At 38.1% G+C, this 20,395-nt stretch overlaps 1 protein-coding gene across 1 annotated transcript; it reads right to left on the bottom strand.

Annotated features, from left to right (window-relative positions):
• Window positions 1-9,793: 9,793 nt before the first annotated feature.
• Window positions 9,794-19,966, bottom strand: LOC149967486 (DNA-directed RNA polymerase III subunit RPC7-like). The gene is made up of 5 exons (XM_090172581.1): window positions 19,750-19,966; window positions 17,267-17,462; window positions 14,797-14,930; window positions 14,604-14,732; window positions 9,794-9,926 (listed from the first exon to the last, which is right to left on the bottom strand). Exons 1-5 carry the CDS (start codon window positions 19,873-19,875, stop codon window positions 9,843-9,845), a joined length of 669 nt encoding a protein of 222 aa, XP_090028707.1. The 5' UTR covers window positions 19,876-19,966; the 3' UTR covers window positions 9,794-9,842.
• Window positions 19,967-20,395: the final 429 nt, after the last annotated feature.

Raw genomic sequence — 20,395 nt, 5'->3', positions numbered from 1 at the left:
GTCTCCCTGAAATACAAAAGGTTGAGGTGAATACGCGTCTCTCTTCTAAAGGCTGCCGGAGATAGTATGGTGGACTCCTTGTGCGGAAGAACGCGAAAGCATTTTAGCTCTTAAGGCGGGTTTCCACTAAGGCGAAAATGACTCGCGCGCGACCGACGACGCAAAATATATCCGTTGGGCTTACCGCTTCTTTTCCACTAGCGGACGTAAGGGATGGGTTTACACTGGGGAATAAACGCCATGATAGCGAGAGTCACCTGTTAAGTGTTAACTAAGATTTGTACACCCGATTAAGATTTACATACCTGATTACCTACGACGCAAAAATTCCCGTTAGGCCTAAAGGCTCGTTTTCGTTAGGAAAAACCGCCACGACGGCGAGCGTTGACGCAAAATTTCCCGTTATTCCTATTACTTACTTCAAACTAGCAGAGGAATGGTTTTACGGTACGGTGAAAACGACACGACGCGAAAAATCCGTGTTAGGCCTAATATATTTTCTTGATCACAACCGCCGCGTTTATACCCTTGTGAAAACAAGACTACACGGCGTAAAATGTCAACTTTGTGACGAATAAAGGACATCATTACGCGCACTAGTGGGAACTAAGCTTAAATACATTGCTTTTTTTGCGTCGAAGTTCGCCGTCGCGTAATTTTTGTTCTATTGAAAAAGCAGTCTTTACAGGAAACAGAGTTCGCAATGCAAGACGCCGTTTCGAAACCCCTTTGGTCTGTTTCTTCCGTATAACTTAACTTTTCTTCTTTTGAAGTGTAATTGTCTTAAGGGCCATTCACGATATACTCCCCGCGGTAAATGACCTTTTCGGTACCCCCTTCTTATCGTCTAAAGGTCAAATTAAATTCCCTTTGCCCGAAAATTCTTAAAGAAGATTTAAAACTCGTCTGTTGGGGCATAAAATACCAGCTAACGCGTGCTTTCGAGAAGACGTTTTTGGTGATAGAATTACTGTCTGGTGCAGTTGAAACTCTGGGGCTAAAATGCGTTTAGGTTTCAAATTGGCAAAATAATTTATTCAGAAACTTGATCATTTTTAGATTATAATTCAATAATTAATTGCAAATTGGTAGGAATTATCGTGTTTTTACTTTACGAGGGCATTCTAAGCATGTGCAGAAATGTAATAAAACTAATGAGAACTTGAGAAGGCATTTCATTTTAACCAAAATTTCACCAATTAATCTATTTAAAAAGGCAACACAGTCGTGCATGAATCGATTAAAAACTTGCGTTTTAAGAATAGTTTATTATATTACCTAAGAAACTTCAAATAAGTCCTAGATGAAACAAGTTAAACTACGAAAACTTAGCAAACGCGGCCGCTTAAAATGTTTCACTTTTTTCTAGCGCAGTTCCTAGTGAAACATCATCAAAACAATAAGCCCAATGTGACTTCATAGAAAGGCCTATTAGCGGCTTTCAAAATTCATTTTGCTCGTGAAAATACCTGTACCTGTTACGGTCAGAAAGCAGGTACACAATGTTTGTTATTTTGGTTGCCCTGCCCTTCTATTTGGTAGTCTCGCACGCAAGAACTTCATTTCAAATCCAGCCAATTGTACCTAGTAATTGGGCGCGACGAAAAATTCGTGTTTGAGGAGTTAACGTTATGTAGAAAAAAACTCAAAATACGAGTCTTTAAATTAATAATAAATGTAGGCTTCAGTATGAACTAACCTCAACAAAACACTACGAAAACTAGGCCTAGCAATCGATTCTCTAATTTCTTAAAACTCTTGAAAATAAACTGTATGACGTGATCCCCTTGGTAATTGCTAAGTTTATTACAGCAGGCCAAAATATGCTATAGTCGTAGTCTAGTATTAGTTTTCCTACAATTCGCTGAAAACGAAAGTTGGCCATTTTCTTGCGTTTCAAATAAATCATCTGAATCTGACAACACTGCTATTTGTTTTTCCGCTGTTATTTTAAAGAAAGTTTCAGCTCGATGTGAAGTAACTCTTTTTTAAACAGATGTCGCTAGCGTCGAAATCAAAACAAGTTACTTAAGATACATTTTGACTCAAAAGGTGGGACATAAAAGTATCCCTCGCGTTGATTGGCTCGTTTGTAAATTTGACAATAACTTAAATTATAGTAATTTTTAATAATATATTTTATATGGATATAATTTTGGTTAAAGCCCACTAAGTACAGTTTAAGTTTTCTAATTATAATAATTATATATGGTTATCGTTTCGCTATTTTGAATTAGGCTTCCGTTGCCATTAATTGATGGCACCACCCTCTCCAGTAAAGTCTTTTTGGTTTTCGAAGAATCGGATAGATTCATTGCCATCTCTAATAACAAGAGCCTTATCATAATACAGGTTTCAATGATAGAACCGACAGTTGATTTAAATTATCGACTAACACTATTCGTGACCGAAAGCTATCGTTACGCCCTCTTTTGGTGGTCATCGAAAACTAGATAGGTATCGTATTAGCAGACACTACTAACCATAGACTAATAAATAAATAGACCCACGATTCTACGGGTGGTTAATACGGAGGTGACGTCAAGCAGACCACCGGTAGTTGTTCCGTATTCCTGTGGTACTACGTTTAAGCGACGCCTGTCGATTAGGTGAGAAAATAAAAAATCATCACGTGTTCGTGTTTGTAATCATTTAGGTACTCTGACGTGATTCGCAAATATTTCGACTGTGATAATTTAAAAAAGGTTAATTTTAATTACAATTTATAAATAAGTCAATTAATTCTTTCGAAACAGAATAAAAAGCAGCAGATGATCTTTTAATTAAAAATAAATAAATTCTATTTGACGAAATGATATTTGGTCAAAGGCTTAAGTAACTCGTGACGTGTACTATACAGGTGTTGTGGTTATGGCTTGTTATGGGAGCTTGTTAGTGTAGGGAGCTGTTGGCTCGCGTGGCATGAAGGGCTTGCCACCACCCTCCTACGCATTGTAACCCGGCCACCTGAATTAAAGGCTTTAAAAGTCGCTTGATGACTAAGGCCTAAGGTGGTGCCGAGGGTATTAACCTAGCTGATTATTAAAGTAATTTATCTTTCTTTCAATTTTATTAAATTAATTAATTAATTAATTAAACCTACACGAAATGATCCTTGGTCAAAATTTAAAGGTGAGAAGTTAGCATCACCGGTTTTTTCTATTTCACTTTCAACTGGATGTAATTTCTTCACATTAAATAAAAAATAATTTAGACTATTTTTACTTGTTTTAATTCTATGGAAACAAAACCGGAGTTGGAATGGCTTTTGGCGTGAGCCACCTTTTGCCATTTACAATTTGTATATCCCGTTCTAAAAAGTGATCATAACAAAATAAATCATGATTTGAAGGTGTCCAGTTTTCGCGATTTACAGCAATTATCCATTGAGAAAGTATTGTAGGTTTAGATAAGGGAAACCTATAGTTATATAAAGATTTTAAATAAAAATGAATATTTATCTGAATAATATTGTAATTTAATCCTACTTATGGAATGAAACCTTTTCCGTTATTGTTTTACTTGTTGAAAAGTTGCTTAAAAGCACAAATATTAACAATTTTTACCAAATAAAAACAGATTTTCAGTAGAAAACACTTTTACTACTACTTTCTTAATAAAAATCACAAAAAACTGGGAATTTAATTATAAACATGTTAGCTAACATAAACGTACTACCCGTTTTTCAAATTCACCGCTAAACTTTTTGCGTCTGATTTCCCGATAAATATTCTTAAGCGTTAGGTACTACATGTAAGGCCAAGCGCTCACTGCTCTTGGTAACGTCTCCGTCCTAGCTTCCACAAGCCTTAGCTTCGTAACGGAGACAATGCCTTGTGGAAGGCAGAACCGATACGAAACAGAGAGCCAGTGGGCGCCTAGTCTAAAGCGCCACCCAACTTAAGTGGCGCTTTACACGTAGTACCCCATGAATACGGAACAATTGCCGGTTGTCTGCTAGTTATCGCTCCCGTATATTTTTGGCGTAAAGTGTCTGTTAATTTCTTTATTATGTCTATGCTACTAACTCTTGATAGCCAGTAGTAACCTTTCAAGGAACGCAATGTACGTTATTGCTATTTCCTCTAAGCGTCGGAATTTTGAAGCTGATGAATAGAATGAAGCTCTTGAAATGTTTTAGATATAGGGGGCGCTGCACAACATTAGGGGAGCGAATCTGCCTTCGCGTTTGTATAAGCCGCACGAGACATCGCGCGCTGATTCTTTTTTAATTATGAGTTTATTACAAACGCTGTCCCGTGCATATAAAATAAAAGGCTGATTTAGTACCCTAATGTTGTGCAGCGCCCTCTTTTAGTTTCAAACATTTCAAGAACCTCATTGGGGAAGCAGGCGATATTTTAACAGGGTCTCCATGCACTTATCATTCTTTAGCATCAAAAGATGCTTCGCAAAACTTTACTGTTCTTCGGTAACTTGCAAACAGAGTTGTCGTACATTTTTTGGTGTTAAATAAATGAATTTGTATCAAAGAAACTAAGTTAATCAAAAATGAAATTAGCCCTAAAAATTAAGCAGTAGAGAATCCATTGAAATTATAAAACTAAAAAATTACAATCGTTTAATTAACAATCAAGATGGTCCGGCCCGTGTTTTACCCTATATCCAAGTTCTAACTAAAGCTCTATAAAAATAATTAAAGCAACACGGCTGTCTCATGGTAAAACCTTTTAAGCAACACGATCGTAATTTTGAGATATTTGACTTTTTCAAAACCTAAGTTATAAGATTTTAACGTGGTTTTTAATGCGAAAATTAGAAAATCCAAAACCATTTTTTAAGTCATAAATAGTTAAATATTTATGACTTTTACCTGAAACTTTTACAGTACTTTTGTATATGCCTTAGTAATACTTATGCGTAAAAATCTAATTTTTCAAACATTTGTTGGTTAAAAGGCTTTGCCATGGGGCAGCCGAACTGTCGGCTCTATCATTGCCATTGGCAATATGATATGGCTCTTATTTTTAGAGATGGCAATGAATCTATCCGATTCTTCGAAAAAAACGACTGTACTGGAGAGGGTGGTGCCATCTATTATTGGCAATGGAAGCTAAAATAACCAAATGATAACTTCGTCAGAAAGCCATTAAAGAGTATTATAATTAGACACCTTATACTCTATTTAGTGGACTTTAACCTAAATTATATATCCCATGTAAAAATATTGTTTAAAATTGTTGTAATTTATGTTATTGACCAATTTTCAAACGATCCAATCAACGAGAGGTCTCGGTCGCGAATAGCTCATTTCCCAGAAACTATCTTATTAAAAAAAACATTTTGAAATCTCAGATCCGAACAGCACTTAAATAAAATATCTTCATAATTCAAAATCAATAGATTGACAGGGTCCTGGGGCAAGATAGCTGTTAACTTGCGGAACAACGATGTTACCAAGTAATAGAGAGGCTTAGCAGCACGCCCTTGAAGTTTGAACGGCAACGTCGTAAGTATCTAGCCAATTTAAAATCTTTGAAATTGGTTTAGCGGGCTTTCACTTCACCTGTTAAAGGAAACAATACAGACTCTTAACACATTTGAAAATATTTGGTAGACCCGGGAACATGACGAAAATAGAAACGTGTATAACCAATACTAACACGCGTCTTAGGTGGGGTGGCGGAGAGGATAGCACTTTCACCTCGCAGCAAGAGGAGCCGGGTTCGACCTCTGCTTGTAGCACTGGCTGAAAACAACTCCTTCAGCGTTTAAGGGGTTTTCCCCCGAGCTATTCGGTTTCCCCTTCCATAAAAACCTGTTGAGGTTAACGGTAATAGTTAGTGTAGGGAGCTGTTGGCTCGCGTGGCTTGCCACCACCATCCTACGCATTGTAACCCGGTCACCTGAATTAATGGCTTTAATAGTCGCTTGATGACTTAGGCCTAGGGTGGTGACTTGGGTATTAGCCTAGCTGATTATGTATGGCACACATTGGTTTTGGTCAGTAGTAGATAGTCGGCCCTCCAAATAGAATTAATAGAGACGCTAATGCCACCTAGTGGGTGTGCAGTAACATGCATATAAATGTAATGATTGTACCTACGGACAGGCAGTAGACGAGACTCCCGCCATTAAAATGTTTCTTTGTTTGAACCTTTGTTTAATCACTTAAACTATATTTAGGTTTTTAGTGTGAGCATAAATACTAACAGTTTTCGTGTACCCTGCTTTACTGCTGCGATATATACAAGGCTTAGCGCGTTTAAATTTAAACCAGTATTTACGATTGTTAAAACGCACGTTGCTATAACAACTTGCCATAATTATCATATTAGCAAAATGTTGAGCATTGAAATTGAAATAATCAGTATTTTTATTTGAACCCTATAGATATACGTGTCGTCATAAATTTTAAAATTGTTAAAAGTCATGGCTAAAGTTAAATTTAAAAATATAAAATCATAACATTATAATTTCATTAAAATTAAATGAAATTATAATGTTATGATTTTATTTTAATTAAAAAATGTTTTAGTCATGAAGTATCTCGTTTCTATTACTATATATTTTTTAAAATACGTGTCACCATAGGTAACATAATAACAATAAGTATGACAATTAACGAGATTTACAAACAAACTGATTTTCATAGTTATTGCGAAATCAAGATGTTTTCTCAGCACAGAGCCCTCTAGTGTCTAAAATACGCGAGACTTCCGCTAAGCCGAAATATCTGGTTTCCGATAGATAGGCTAAATATTAGGCTAAAATAATAAAAATTAAAAAAGTTTTTATCGGCGTTACCAGCTTATGTTTTTATCACTCATGATTGGCACGCGGGCTTCAAAACAAATCCTAAGCCCCTCGCGACTCCAGAACGTGCTCTCCAATATAAGGCTTAAATTTTTATCAAAAAGTAGTCATTCAAAACGGTAAGTCGCGAGTCCAAGTCACAGCTTGAAGAGAGTATCAGTGCCGAAAAAAGGTTCGGTTAGAAAATTAGCATTAAAGCAATAGGAAGTGTCATACTTATTTTTATTACGTTACTTATGGTGTCACTTACGCTCGACAGAAATTTTGCGTCATCTTCAAGTTATAAAAGGTCTCGACTCGGAAGCATAAATTCGAAAAGAAAACCGTGGAGAATGCTCAAGTGACTTTCGACGTTGCACTGCGCGCAACCTCTCTAATATCGTCGCAAAAGCTGCGACTTGAAGCCTGTCTGCTCGGGATTAAACTTGCAGCATTATCTGGCGCGTCGATAGGCAGATGCTTCCGCTGCAGCGAGAGTCTTAATGCATTAGAACTCTTACATCGGGGAGAGCCGCGGAACAGTCGGGTCTCGACGTTAAATTAATTAATGCGCCGGCAGAAGCGAAAGGATTAACATACATTTCCGGGCTCTTTCGTTTCTCCAATATTTATAAATAGCGCCAGATGTAAATAATAGATCTCCAACGAGTGAAGGGTTTATCTCCATATACCGCTAATATTGTTAGTTCGTAACATTTACCTTCGCAAGTTCTCGTTCATTTCTCGAAATATGTTATGGAAGAAAAAATAATAAATCTACTACCATAAGTGTATAATATTGTTACATAAGTGTGACACTTCGTTTCCTTCTGATGCAAACGTTTTACTGAGAGCTATTCACAAGACAGACTACATTACGAGCTTCGTCGCCGTTTTGCGTCCGCTTGCTAACGCGTCACACGTAGCCTTTGACAGTGCCTCACTAGGGGGAGTTTTTTTGCGATGACGTCACTTCGTTACTAGTTCTCAGTAAAATATTCCCCAAAGTGACACACTTATGTAACAATATTATAGACTTATGCTACTACCAATAATGTGTTGGTTTCTACTTAGGGACATCATGGTACCTAGGAGCAACAAACACGGCACCCCACACAAGGAGAACGCAACCCGTCAAAAGTCGTGGATTTTCTTGTATACATTTTACATTGGCTAGACGCTTTAGCGCCTGCTGCCATCGGTAGGGGAAAACTCGGAAATTGTCTTCCCCCCCCCCGCCCGTAAAATGTTCAGCGTAAAGGCTCGTGACGCTCGTCCAATGAAATTCGTACACAACCCGGCGTTAGCGTGTTTAAAGGCTAGCTGCGTTCTCCTTGTGTTTGTTGCTCCTAGATGGCACGGTAGGAGTGTCCTAAATCCGAGGGCTTACTGAGGTACACCAGCCGCTTTGAAGCGCCTCAAGAATTCTGTTCTTGAAAGTATCACTACAAGAGGCTTAGTCGGGGCTTAGACTACAGCGCGTGCGAGAAAATTAGGTTAGGCGTAGTTCAATAAATTTCGAAGTTTAGAAATGAAATGAATTTGGAAAAAAAACCTCAACCATACGCGGCTTACTGGTTATTTATACTCAACACAATGGTTAGTTACCATTACTTAAACTTTTAAAATACTAATTTCTTAAATAAAAGATCTAAAACTTACTAAGCCTAATCATTTAACCGACTACAACGGCGCCATTTCAAAATTGAACGTGAACGCCCCAGCTTCTCTACGAAACTACGCTGGAAATCGACTTCAGCGACCCCAAGTTTATCCACATTGAACAAAAATTATCCGTGATTTTCCTACTCCCAGTATTAAAGGGAACATAACCTGCAAAGCAATCTTTATGGAAGACCCCTTAAATTTTTCAAATTACCCTGTACAGTGGCGCCAAACATTTCTAAAGCCAAAGGCCAGAGCGGCCAGAGCTGCAAACGTTGTTGTTTCACACCAAATAACTGAGGTTAAATTCCCTTAAACGCATTCTTTTTAAAACCTGAACAGTGAGTGCCCTTGGAATCTTGGTCTATGGGGACATTCAAAATAGCGAAACAATAACGTCGTCAAAGAAACATTTGTAATTAATATAATTAGACAACTTAAACTCTACTTACAATGTTAGTGGGCTTTAACCTAAATTATATATATCCAATATAAAATATATTGTTAAAAATTACTATAATTGAAGTTATTGTCAAATTTACAAATGTGCCAATCAACGCGAGAGGTACTTTTATGTCCCGCCTTTTGGGTCAAAATGTAGCTTAAGTATCTTGTTTTGATTTCGACGCTAGCGACATCTGTTTAAAAAAAGCTTCTTCACGTCGAGCCGACACTTGCTTTAAGCACACATCCGCGGTTTGGAGATAAATTATCGCCCAATGGAATTTGAGGTTGTTCCAGTTTAATCCGCTAAATGGATGTTTCTCTCGTACATAACTTATTACATCCGTCGAGAGTAAATATAGTCCGAGTAGCGAGACTATACGTCTTAACAGTGAAACGGCTATTCCGTCGCGAAAGCGTTTATCCAAATTTATCCGCCTAATCATGAAATATATTATACTAAGGCAGACTGTAGTAGCACTGCGTAGCTTTGACCATGGCCGCCATTTTGGTCGCAAGTTTGTCCACATTGAACTAAAATTAGCCGTGATTTTCCTATTCCCAGTATTCACGCGTGCTTTTTAAAGCCTGAATAGTGAGTCTCCTTAGATTCTTGGTTCATGCTTAGACAGTCCAAGTGTTTACGTATCTTATTTTTCGTTTGCCTAAAGCCACGTAGCGGGCAACACCAAAAGCTCATAAATAGGCTCTTCAATAAATGCCAGTCTCTTTTTTTAATCTCCTACGCGAATGCGCGAGTCACTAAATAAAATAAGTCACGTTTTTATGTTAATTTTATTAACATAGTTGGAGGTGGAGATAGGACCATTTGACCACAGCTAACCTCTCCCCGACTCCCCAGTAAAACCACCAGTGATTGCACACTTCGACCCCTTAAGGGCCTAATGAATCAAATGCCAAATTTGCAGCGAATAAATAAGTGTTTATTTATATTATCGGGTATGTTCGGTACAGAATCAAAAGGTTGGCCCGTCTTCATCGCCATCTTTGTCCAAGAAGTCTTCTCCGTTGTCGAAATAATCTTCTGCGTAATCATTCTCCTTGAAAATGACAAGTTTTGTCAGTATAGACTTGTTTCTAATTTTTGTAGAACACCAGTGACATACAGCGACGATAAAAAGAACAAGCCACCCTGTTTATCGTCTGCTCGTTGTCAAAACTTTAATAATTGAAGTCGGACAATATCATGTAGTTTATGCATTTCACTGATTCAGCAGATGTGGATAATGGGGGAAGTATGAAATGGCCCATAGAGCCAATGGTAAAAATCACGAACTTGAAAGTTTCTCCATAGATAACATAATTCACTCGAGAGCTATGGTCTTTGGGATGGACTAGTAGCGTCTAGTGACGTAACTTGCGAAAGTAGTTCGTTTCAACTCTTTGGCTGGCAGACGGGTTTTGTTACAAATTTATTGGTTTAATAAAAATGGCGGAGTTAAGTCCGCGAATGACGGCGGTTTTTTCATCACAATTTGGCCCAGAAGTTAAATCAAAATTAGGGCAAACAACCGTAAAATATGATGTAACGTTGAATCGCGGTCATATTTGTGTCTGTCCTGAAATTACAGAAGCGTTTTCCAACAAAGAGAAAATGTGAAGAAAAACCTCAGGTAAAGTTAACCCTTGGTAATAATAAAGCTCTTCTACACTGTAGAATCTAAACATTCACTCATTCAAAGTTATATTTCTTAAAATAATTATATTTACCTTCATATTATTATTTAAATTACACATTTCTCTATTTATTAATTACAACTAAACTTTTTGTGGGAGTTGTCATTTGAGAACAATACCAAAGAGGATGTGACGAAAATGAGTGAAATAAAGGCTTGGCTTCGCAATGAAGATAAGAAAAAATGCCTCCTAATTGTAGAAAAGAATGGACTATGCGATACTGAAGTAACAATTTTACATTTAATTATATTAAATCATTGAAATCTGGAAATCTTCTAAATTTATCTGTAATTTAACAGATAATTTTGGAAATAACAAGTAAAGACTGGTTCATAATTGTATGCGGAATGGATCCAGTTAAAATTATTGTAAATGAAAGTGGTGAAGCATCCGTTTTTCATATCTTTAAAGGTCTTATTACAACTGCTAAACTGTTTGAAAGTGAAAGTTTCCACATAAATATTGCCAAAGACATTTTCCAGCAAGTTTTAGAGAACAGTTTTATTTTCTTCCCTGGTCTTACTGAAGATTCTATTACTTCATTAAAAACCTTGCCATTTGTCCCACCAAAAAATGATCTCTCAAATTTCTTTAGGTCTACTAGTGGTTTCTTTTCTTGATTAACGCTATTGTTCATACGGTGGGGAAGAAGTGTGAATTAGTTGAAGACATTCATTTTTGTAGATTCTATCATCATTAACGCCATCAAAGTTGAAAAATGTTAACAAATATACATAGTTTGCATCCCTACGTCATCAATGACGCAGTTCCAAGTATAGATATAAGAACCAAGAATAAATATTTAATTTGAGCAAGAATGAACGGTTCTTTGCCGCCATTTTTCTGGTGTAGATTTCTTAGTAAAACGGGAGGGTTAACAGTTTCAATCGTCTGTTTGCGGATTTTAATTATTTTCACATTATTAAAAAATTATTTTCACGTTAAAAATGGTTATCTGCCTGGTTAAAAATTGTTCGAGTAGTTAAATTACCAAGGAAGAGCGAAAATTGTTTATTTTAATCGATAGCGAAGGTAATTGTAAAAAGGATGACCGCAAAGGCCTAACTTTGATAAGCTTTTTTAACTTCTTTTCGTAGATATTTCTGTCGTAATTTGATATTTTATTTAAATAACCCGGCCTTAGAATCTTATCTGGCTTTGTTTAGGGCCCATTTAAAGCATAAATCTAATACGTTTTGTAGCTTTGACGAGATTACCAACAAAATGGCTACCTATTTAGGAGCTACGCGCGAAATGGTTTGAATTTTTGATCGCCCTCCCAGTTTCCTTGGAGACCATAGGCCCCTCCCTTCGGTGCAAACTATGTATGGGAAATCTTAACGTAAGCGGCCATACCAATCAAGTAATGTTTTTGTATTTTTTTCTACATTGGTAATCTTTATCTTGCGATGATGTTTTGAGGTGGTAGTTACAGAGGCTTAGTGAGGGGGGGGGGCAGGAGGGGCATACGCGCCGGGCGCCGACGGTCAGGGGGGGGCGCCAAAGAGGCGCCTAAAGTATTAAAGCGGATATTGGAAACTTGAAATTTGTTAATATATCAATTAAATTAATATTTATTTTGTTATTGATAATGATTAGGTTTCGTTTAAAAACCAGGGATTTTATGGGGGAAATTGGGGCCGGCGTGGGGGGGGGGGGGCGGAAATTTTGGAGTTTGGCCCTGGGCGCCAAATAACCTCACTACGCCACTGGGTAGTTAAAAATGGGTTAGACGATATTTTATCAATAATATTTAAAAAAGTGTGGCATAGCCTTTTAATAAGTCCTGTTGGCCTAGGTTTCCCCCTTGGAAAGTTGAATAAATTATCTTTAAAACTGTTAAGCCTAATTTCTCCTCTATAATTTGTATCACTTTGTTTAAATCCATATCACAATTAGGTACAAAAAAATATTACACTATCTCCTGCCAGTCTCCCATATTACCATCCAGAAATCATAGCAGACGATTGAAACCGCTTTACCGCGTATGAACACTACAGGCAGTGAAATCGCTGTAACTCTACGCGTAGCTCAAAGACAAAATAGGGCGAGACTCTCATATCACCCAATTTTGGGCTTTTTTCATACTTCCCCCATTATCCACATCTGATTTCAGTCAAAAGTTGCTCCTTATTAACAATATAATATACTGAGTCAAGCGGACTAATTTATAGTATCTAATTCGATCCTATGAATGTAGATGGCACAGTATTTTTTGAACTAGGAGGGCGGGGTTTATTATTATAGAACGTGTAACGACGCAACTAAAATTTTCATAACCAAAAGAAGAAATATATTATATATATATATATATATATATATATATATAATATATTTCTTCTTTTGGTTATGAAAATTTTAGTTGCGTCGTTACACGTTCTATAATAATAAACCCCGCCCTCCTAGTTCAAAAAATACTGTGCCATCTACATTCATAGGATCGAATATATATATATATATATATATATATATATATATCTGAACCGAGAAAATAATTGTAGTAAATCAGATATCAGTTTATCCGGATTAACGCTCAGATATTATCAGATCCTTTGATAACAGTTAAAATGCAATTCAGAATGTTTAAATCCGAATCTAATCTGATTTCATTGTAACCCAACAGTCAGACATAAGGTGAGCAGATTTCTCACCGTTATCCATTTGCAATTCCACAGAAAAAAATTATTTTTGAAATTTTAGTTACCATTTATCTATTAAACCAGAAATACATGAACCGAAATTATCAGCGACCTATTCTTCAAATTCACCGTTTTCCCCTTCTTAACCGCGGTATGTCATCCCACCCTCCTCAAAAAACGAGAATCTCCTTCTCCGGGGTGAACGTTTGAAAACGCCACCTGGTGTTGCCTACGTAAACTTTTGTGTTAACACAAACTAAGAAGGTGCTTCATTTTTAGTCGGCGTAAAAAATTAAAACCACGAGAATTTTCCTTTAATAGTTAAAATGTAATACGAAAACCTTCAAAATGTCGAGTATAGATGCTTTTACACAGTGCATTTATTTCTACAAAACCAGCCGAATTTAAGAGATAAATCGGTACTTTGCAATATAATTAAACGACTAGAAATATCAACGGCATTGAGTATACTTCAGAAGCTCTAGCAGATATTTACATACATTTTCAGACATTAATAATATTAAAAACAACTCTCTTCTTTCCAAAATAAACAGACGCGTAAGGTTTCCCAAATAACGAATTAATTTCTGTAGGTTTTCCATTATTTTTAACTAACGGACGTTTAGCTAACATACACTAAAGCCCCATTTTCATGCTCGCTGGTAGCGGGTAAAAATCGTCAAAATCCGCTTCAGCTATACGCTTTTTCACTTTCCGCTTCGATCTGTTTCAAACAGATATTTTAGCTTTATTTTCACGCTTGCGAGTGGCGGAAGCGAATTTTGACGATTTTGATCCGCTACCAGCGAGCATGAAAATGGGGCTTAAGCCTCGGTTGACAGACGACGTTTCGCGTAGTTTGTTTTAAGATAAATGACACATTTTACCTCACTGGATGGCGAACTAGTTACCCGTGGTGCACTTGGATATTTTCACTGCGGTCGGGCGGGATGAAATAAACGAAGGTAAATTTTCTACCCTCCCCCTGGCGTACAAAGAAAACGTATCCCCCGAAATAAGCGCTAACTGATAATTTCGGTTAATGTATTTCTGATTAAACGTATCAGTAAGCTAACAGTTCAGCTAACCGAATCTGATGCGATGCATTTTAGCAGATCAGTTTAGATCGGTTACTTAGGATAATTAATCAGATACAATTTGAGAGCAGATCTGACTAATCGAGGGGTAAGACACTCTGCGAACTCGGTGTACACTGCCGTACCTTTGACCGTGCTAAATGGAACTAGCGAGCTCTTGAAAATATGTACCTTTAACAGTGCTAAATGCACGAACTCGGTGTACAGATTATCTGAAACTGTCTTACCCCTCGTGACTAACTCATTATCTTCAGCTAACTGAAAATGCCGAGCTGAATAACAGTTGTTCGTTGGAAGCACTGACCTCTTCCGCCAACTCTTCGTCGTCTTCAGCCACCAGCTCATTTTCATCTTCATTTTCTTCATTGTCTTCAGCATCGTCTTTTTTCTCTACTTCCGTGGTACCTTCCGTGTTTTCAGCCGCTTCCAGTTCCTGTTCATCATCATTTCAATTATGAGTTTAATTCGCCAAAACTAAACAATGCCGATAATAATACTTCGAGTTTCTTGGTGAGGTCTTCAATTTTCTTCGTGGTTGTTTTGGCTTTCTTGGTCGAAGGTAAAATCACTTTTTTACTGACTCGCTTGGACTTCACTTCGAAGTGAAGTTCTTTCGGTAAATAATTGAAATCTGCGTTGCGAAAACGCACGACGATCAAACGATTAAGATAATTCTTATTTTAATTCTTGTTTTAATGGCATGGGAGCCAAATAGCCCGTTCTATAAAATCCGAAAAAAAGGCCAAACATTTCACAAAGACTATTCGACCAAGTTTGTGGGTCTAGCGAGTTTCTCTATTCTTTGGTTTCAAAGGTAATTTCAAGAATGTATTTATTTATACTCAGGGAGAATGAATATGTGGAGACTATCGACGGACACGTTGAGCCCCTAACCCCGTCACGCTATGGGGGGGGGGGGGAGGGAAAAAGGAGGCGGTCTTATTTTTTGCGTCCTCGCAGCAGAGTTAATCGCGTCGAAAAACGTCACTTTTAAGAACCAATGAGATTGCAGTATTATTTGATTTTATTAAAGCGGAGGAGCATACCGGGGGCCCCAACGGGTGGAATTGGAGAAACGCTAAAAATAATCTCGACATATTCATTCTCCCTGAGTATAAATAAATACATTCTTGGTAATTTTTGGTCTTTGCGTGAGCCAGACATTATATTTTGAGAGGTATTTCAGGACTTTGGTTTTTCAAAACCGAGCATAGGTTTTCTAGATAAATAATTTTTTTCCTGTCGAAAATCTGGCCAAACTTTCACACCCCTGATATTTTTTAGCTGATTTTATAGAATGGTCTATATTTGTGTTTTACCAAGAATGAATTAAGGTTAACATAGTATGTTAGGCTTGTGATTTCCGGAAGAATAACAACGCCCCTCCGCTTTCCCCCAGTGTAATATTTCCCCTTTCTGTTGTAAGGGGGGAAGACACTCCGGTAAGACCATAGATGCTATAGTTGTATCTACATTATCTATAACCAAACATTATTGGTCTTTAAAATTATTGAGAAAATTATTTTGCCCTTAATTTGATATAATAACTATAGCTTTAAATTCCAATATTTTCTTAAAGCTTTTTGAGTCAACGCGAGAAGCTCACTTAACTGCCGAATTTTTAGCTCATAAAAAGACGGCAGATCGTTTGCTTATCAGACGAAAATACAACATTTAAGTGAACCTCTGAGACCTTCCACCATAAAAAGTCAATCATACTCGTTCCTAGTGGCAAAAACGTTAAATTTGAACGTCCTACCAAGAAGGTATTTATGTATAGGGAGAACAAGAGGGGGGGGGGAAGGAAAATACGTTACTGGAGTGTGCTTTAATTGAGTCAGGCAGGAATCCATACCTCTAATTGGAATGCTTATCGTGGCAGATTTTCGTCTCGATGTGGCTGACGGTTTTTTGATGTCACTATGTTAACTTGACAAACAACAACGTGAGAGGGGGCGCGCGCAAAGGGGATTTTTTATATCGTAGGCGGGGTGATCTTACGCGATACATCAGGATAAGCGTTCCAAGTAGAGGTATCGGAGAAGTCAGATTAGGGAACCAATGAGATAACGGACTGGTATGATTTTTTTAGGTGGAGGAGCTTATTTAATAATAATAATAATAATAATAATAATAATAATCAGCTAGGCTTATAACCCAGGCACCACCTTAGGCCTAAGTCATCAAGCGACTTTTAAAACCAATAATTCAGGTGGCCGGGTTACAATGAGTAAGCCCTTCATGCCACGCGAGCCAACAGCTCCCTACACCTAGGAGCAACAAACACAGCAGCCCACACAAGGAGAACGCAACCCGTCAAAAGTCGCGCGTTCTCTTGTGTACATTTTTCATTGGTTAGACGCTTTAGCGCCTGCTGCCGCCGGAAGGGGAAAATTCGTTAATTATCTTCCCCCTTTCCGTAAAACGTTCAGCGTAAAGGCTCGTCCAATGAACGTTGTACACTACCCTGCGTTAGCGTGTATAAAGGCTAGCTGCGTTCTCCTTGTGTTTGTTGCTCCTAGCCTACACTAACTATTACCGTTAACCTCAACAAGTTTTTATTTAAGGGGAAACCGAAGAGGTTAAGGGAAATAGGGAGCAACTCTGATTATTATTATAATTACTATTATTACTATAGAGTGCTAGCAGTTTATGCAATTTTAAAAGTTAGTGACGTCACAGCCGTAGCTTCCGTAATAGTTGTCATGAAAACTCGCGTTTTTTCTCAATAGACGTTTAACATTGGTGACGTCGCAGGGTTTCAAGCTGCTGGCACTCTATTATTATAATTTCAACACAGTCCTTCTCTCGAAGATTGAATAAATACCTTCTTGATACTATAGAGTACACTTCCTTTAAAGATTTTAGAGTTTCAAAGTCGATTTTCTCAAAGGGGGTACTTGACCGATTGTTCTATAATCATCGACATTACAGAGGAAGAACATCTAGTGTACACTGGAATCTCACCGAGATTGTGAGGCCTTTGAGGAACGCACTGTCTTCTTTTGTCGGAATACCTGTCGATGGAGACGTCCCCCGTCAGCGTGGGTTTGTTGAAATAGAAAGCCGAGTTTTGGAAGTTGAGCAGCAGCTCCTTTTTGATCTCGACCAGCTCTTCGGCCTCCTCGTCCAACAACAAAGAAGCGGGTCTCGCTTCTAAGGACTGGACACGCGGGATTCCGAAAAACACACATTTTATTGCTGGTTTTTAGAGTGCCTCTCAAATTTCAATTACATAGAAGTGTTAAAAAACCTGACCAAAAATAATCAACCTCAACCGCGATTCAATTTTAATCATTTCCACTAAATGGCGCAGTTTTATTACTACCATAAGTTTATGATTACGTTTCATATAAGTGTATCACTGAGATTTAAAATACGTGTTCTGTGTTGACGTCAACGCAGACGCTTATTTACGTCATTATTCCATCACCCCACACATAGCTATCAGTAATTATTTGCACCTACTGAAACACTTATCTGAACATAATTATAGATTTATGACAACACGTCTAGTAGCCACGGGTTATATAACATAACCATAAGTAACAATATTATTATTATTAACTTATTTATTATGCTACTGATGCCATAATATAATAAGGATATTACAAAGAGCTACATAATCGTTTGAATGCCTGGGTCACATGAAGAAGATGTAGGCGCTACCTCAAATTAGTCTAAATTTTCAAACGGTTCTGTGGTTCTTTAAGCAGAGCGCTCTAGAAATTTGAAAATGATCACGTTGGCGTTCAAACTTTTCCGGTGGCGGAATGGTTAGCGCTTTCGCATCGCGGCAAAACGAGTCGGGTTCGATCCTAACTTGTAGCACTAGGTAAAAACTCGCAAACAACTCCTTCCGCGTTGAGTTTGCAGGTTCTGCCCACTGGTTTATGGGGTTTCCCCTTCCATAAAAACTTGTTGACGTTTTTAATAGTGAGTGTAGGGAGCTAATGGCTCACTTGGCATAGTAATCCAGCCACCTAAATTAAGGCATTAAACGTCACTTGATGGTAATCATCAGCTAGGCTAATACCCAAGGCACCATCATGCGACTTTTGTCAGGTGGCCGGGTTACAATGCGTAGGAGGGTGGTGACAAGCCTTGCATGCCACACTAACTATTACCGTTAACCTCAACAGGTTTTTATGGAAGGGGAAACCGAAGATCTCGGGGAAAAACCCTTTAAACCACCGGGGAGAGAACTTGCAAACTCTACGCAGGAGTTGTCCCGAGTTTTCACCCAGCGCCACAAGCTAGGATCGAACCCGGCTCCTCTTGCTGCGAGGCGAAAGTGCTAACCACTCCGCCACCCCACCTAGTTATTAGCCCTAGCTGATTATTATTAAAAGTATTATTATTATTGTTGTTATTATTACTACTTCAAGAGCGCTCTGCATAACCTCTCTAGTAATACGCGACACCTAGACTTAGAAAGGTTGAAGCAACCTTAGGTTGTACACAAAGAAGCAGCCTCTAAAGGTTTTCAAGATGGTGGCTTCAAAGCGAGACGAACCAAGTTGTAACGCACCGATTTTTGTCAAACTCGGTGGTTTGGTAGACCTTCATGCCACTTGAAAAACCCTAAAGGGAAATGTCTCCATAGGCAACCATTTTGCCATGGCAACCAAAAATGTTTTTGACAACACTAAATGGAATTTTTCCCATATAACATGGGAATCTGACCAAGTTTAAGGTGGTAGATTAAGACTGGACAAGATCGGGCAAGATTCACCGCGTAAAAATTTTCTCCTACTTTAAAGATACATTGTGAACGAACCAATGGATGAAATGTTATGAAACTAGCTTTTAAATAAACTTTGAAACTTATTTCAAGTCATATTTATAATTCTCTGATGAAAAATTAGCGAAAAGTATTAATATCATTTTGAATTACAACCTACTTTCTAACATCTCATTTTGCTTTCTAATAGACGAGCAGCTGTTAGATTATCTACATGACGCGTTAAAAATATTATTTTTTGAATGTTATAAAGCGGTAAACGATTTTTCAAGACGATTTTATATTACATTTAAGTTCATATAAACGGGAAAAATTGTCAGTGGAATATTTCTTATATCATTTGGTAGGTTAATTATTAATTTCAATGGGGCGGGGAAAAAACTTTTAAACAAGTTACGCACGAGCTTGCCACGAGAGGCGCTGCGTGTCATTTTCGTTTGAAACCGACAAATCCTATAGAGACATTTCCCCTTAAGGTTTTTCAAGTGGCATGAAGGTCTACCAAACCCCCGAGTTTGAAGGTTTTTCAAGTGGCATGAAGGTCTACCAAACCCCCGAGTTTGAAGGTTTTTCAAGTGGCATGAAGGTCTACCAAACCCCCGAGTTTGAACCAAATTGATGCGTTACACCTCGGGTCGTCTCCTTGTAAGTTCCGTAAATTGTGGAATTTGGGAAAGTGTCCCGTGAATAAACAGAAGTATCTCACTGGGTACGTGGAAGGTGGTTTAAGGGCAGCTGACGGCAGGGCTTCTCCTCTCTGAAACCCAAGTTGTTCGATGTTGAAGGACATCGAGGCCCCTCGGCCACGACCTCTGCCCCGGCCTGCAGACATTTTCACGGAACACGCGACAACTACGCGACTATTTACAAATTACACGACGAGAAGCGAGACACCTCAACTTTGATATACCGAGTTTCAATTAAAATAAAATTGTCGAAATCGTGCGAATGTTTTTTTTTCGTAACAAGCAGGTCAAATAACTGGATAGATAATAAATAGACATGAAACTACAGAAAATATATAAAAGGAATTGTAACTTTAGCTTTGAGAAGACTTTAAGAAGTATCTCGGATGTTCTTTTTTTAAGAGCGATTGTGACGGTTGGGACAATTCAGTCCGCTCGTCCATCTGATTAATCAGGGGTGATATATGTGTTACGGCCACGCCAACAGGGGGATACTTTGGGGACAGGGTTGGGACACCCGTGGCGGAAGTATGACAACCACCCGTTGGGGGATTAGTGGTCGTCCTCACACGGCCATCCACAAACTCTGCCTCCCAGACGCTTGGGATTACAGGAGTACGCCACTACTCCCGGCACTCTTGGATGTTCTGAAGCTAAAAGTATGAG

Source organism: Leiobunum rupestre, chromosome 1 (genome assembly GCF_980474605.1).
Source record: "Leiobunum rupestre chromosome 1, qqLeiRupe1.1.hap1, whole genome shotgun sequence".
Taxonomy (NCBI): domain Eukaryota; kingdom Metazoa; phylum Arthropoda; class Arachnida; order Opiliones; family Sclerosomatidae; genus Leiobunum; species Leiobunum rupestre.
Note: the sequence above shows the minus strand (reverse complement) of the source record. Positions and strands in the feature narration are given on the sequence as shown.

Excerpts from the sequence above, each read along its gene's own strand:
- LOC149967486 (XM_090172581.1), bottom strand. The coding sequence starts at position 19,875 with ATGTCTGCAGGCCGGGGCAGAGGTCGTGGCCGAGGGGCCTCGATGTCC. Across the intron at positions 17,463-19,749 it reads AACCACCTTCCACGTACCCA|TCCTTAGAAGCGAGACCCGC; the intron begins GTGAGATACTTC and ends CCGCGTGTCCAG. Across the intron at positions 14,733-14,796 it reads ACCTCACCAAGAAACTCGAA|GAACTGGAAGCGGCTGAAAA; the intron begins GTATTATTATCG and ends GATGATGAACAG.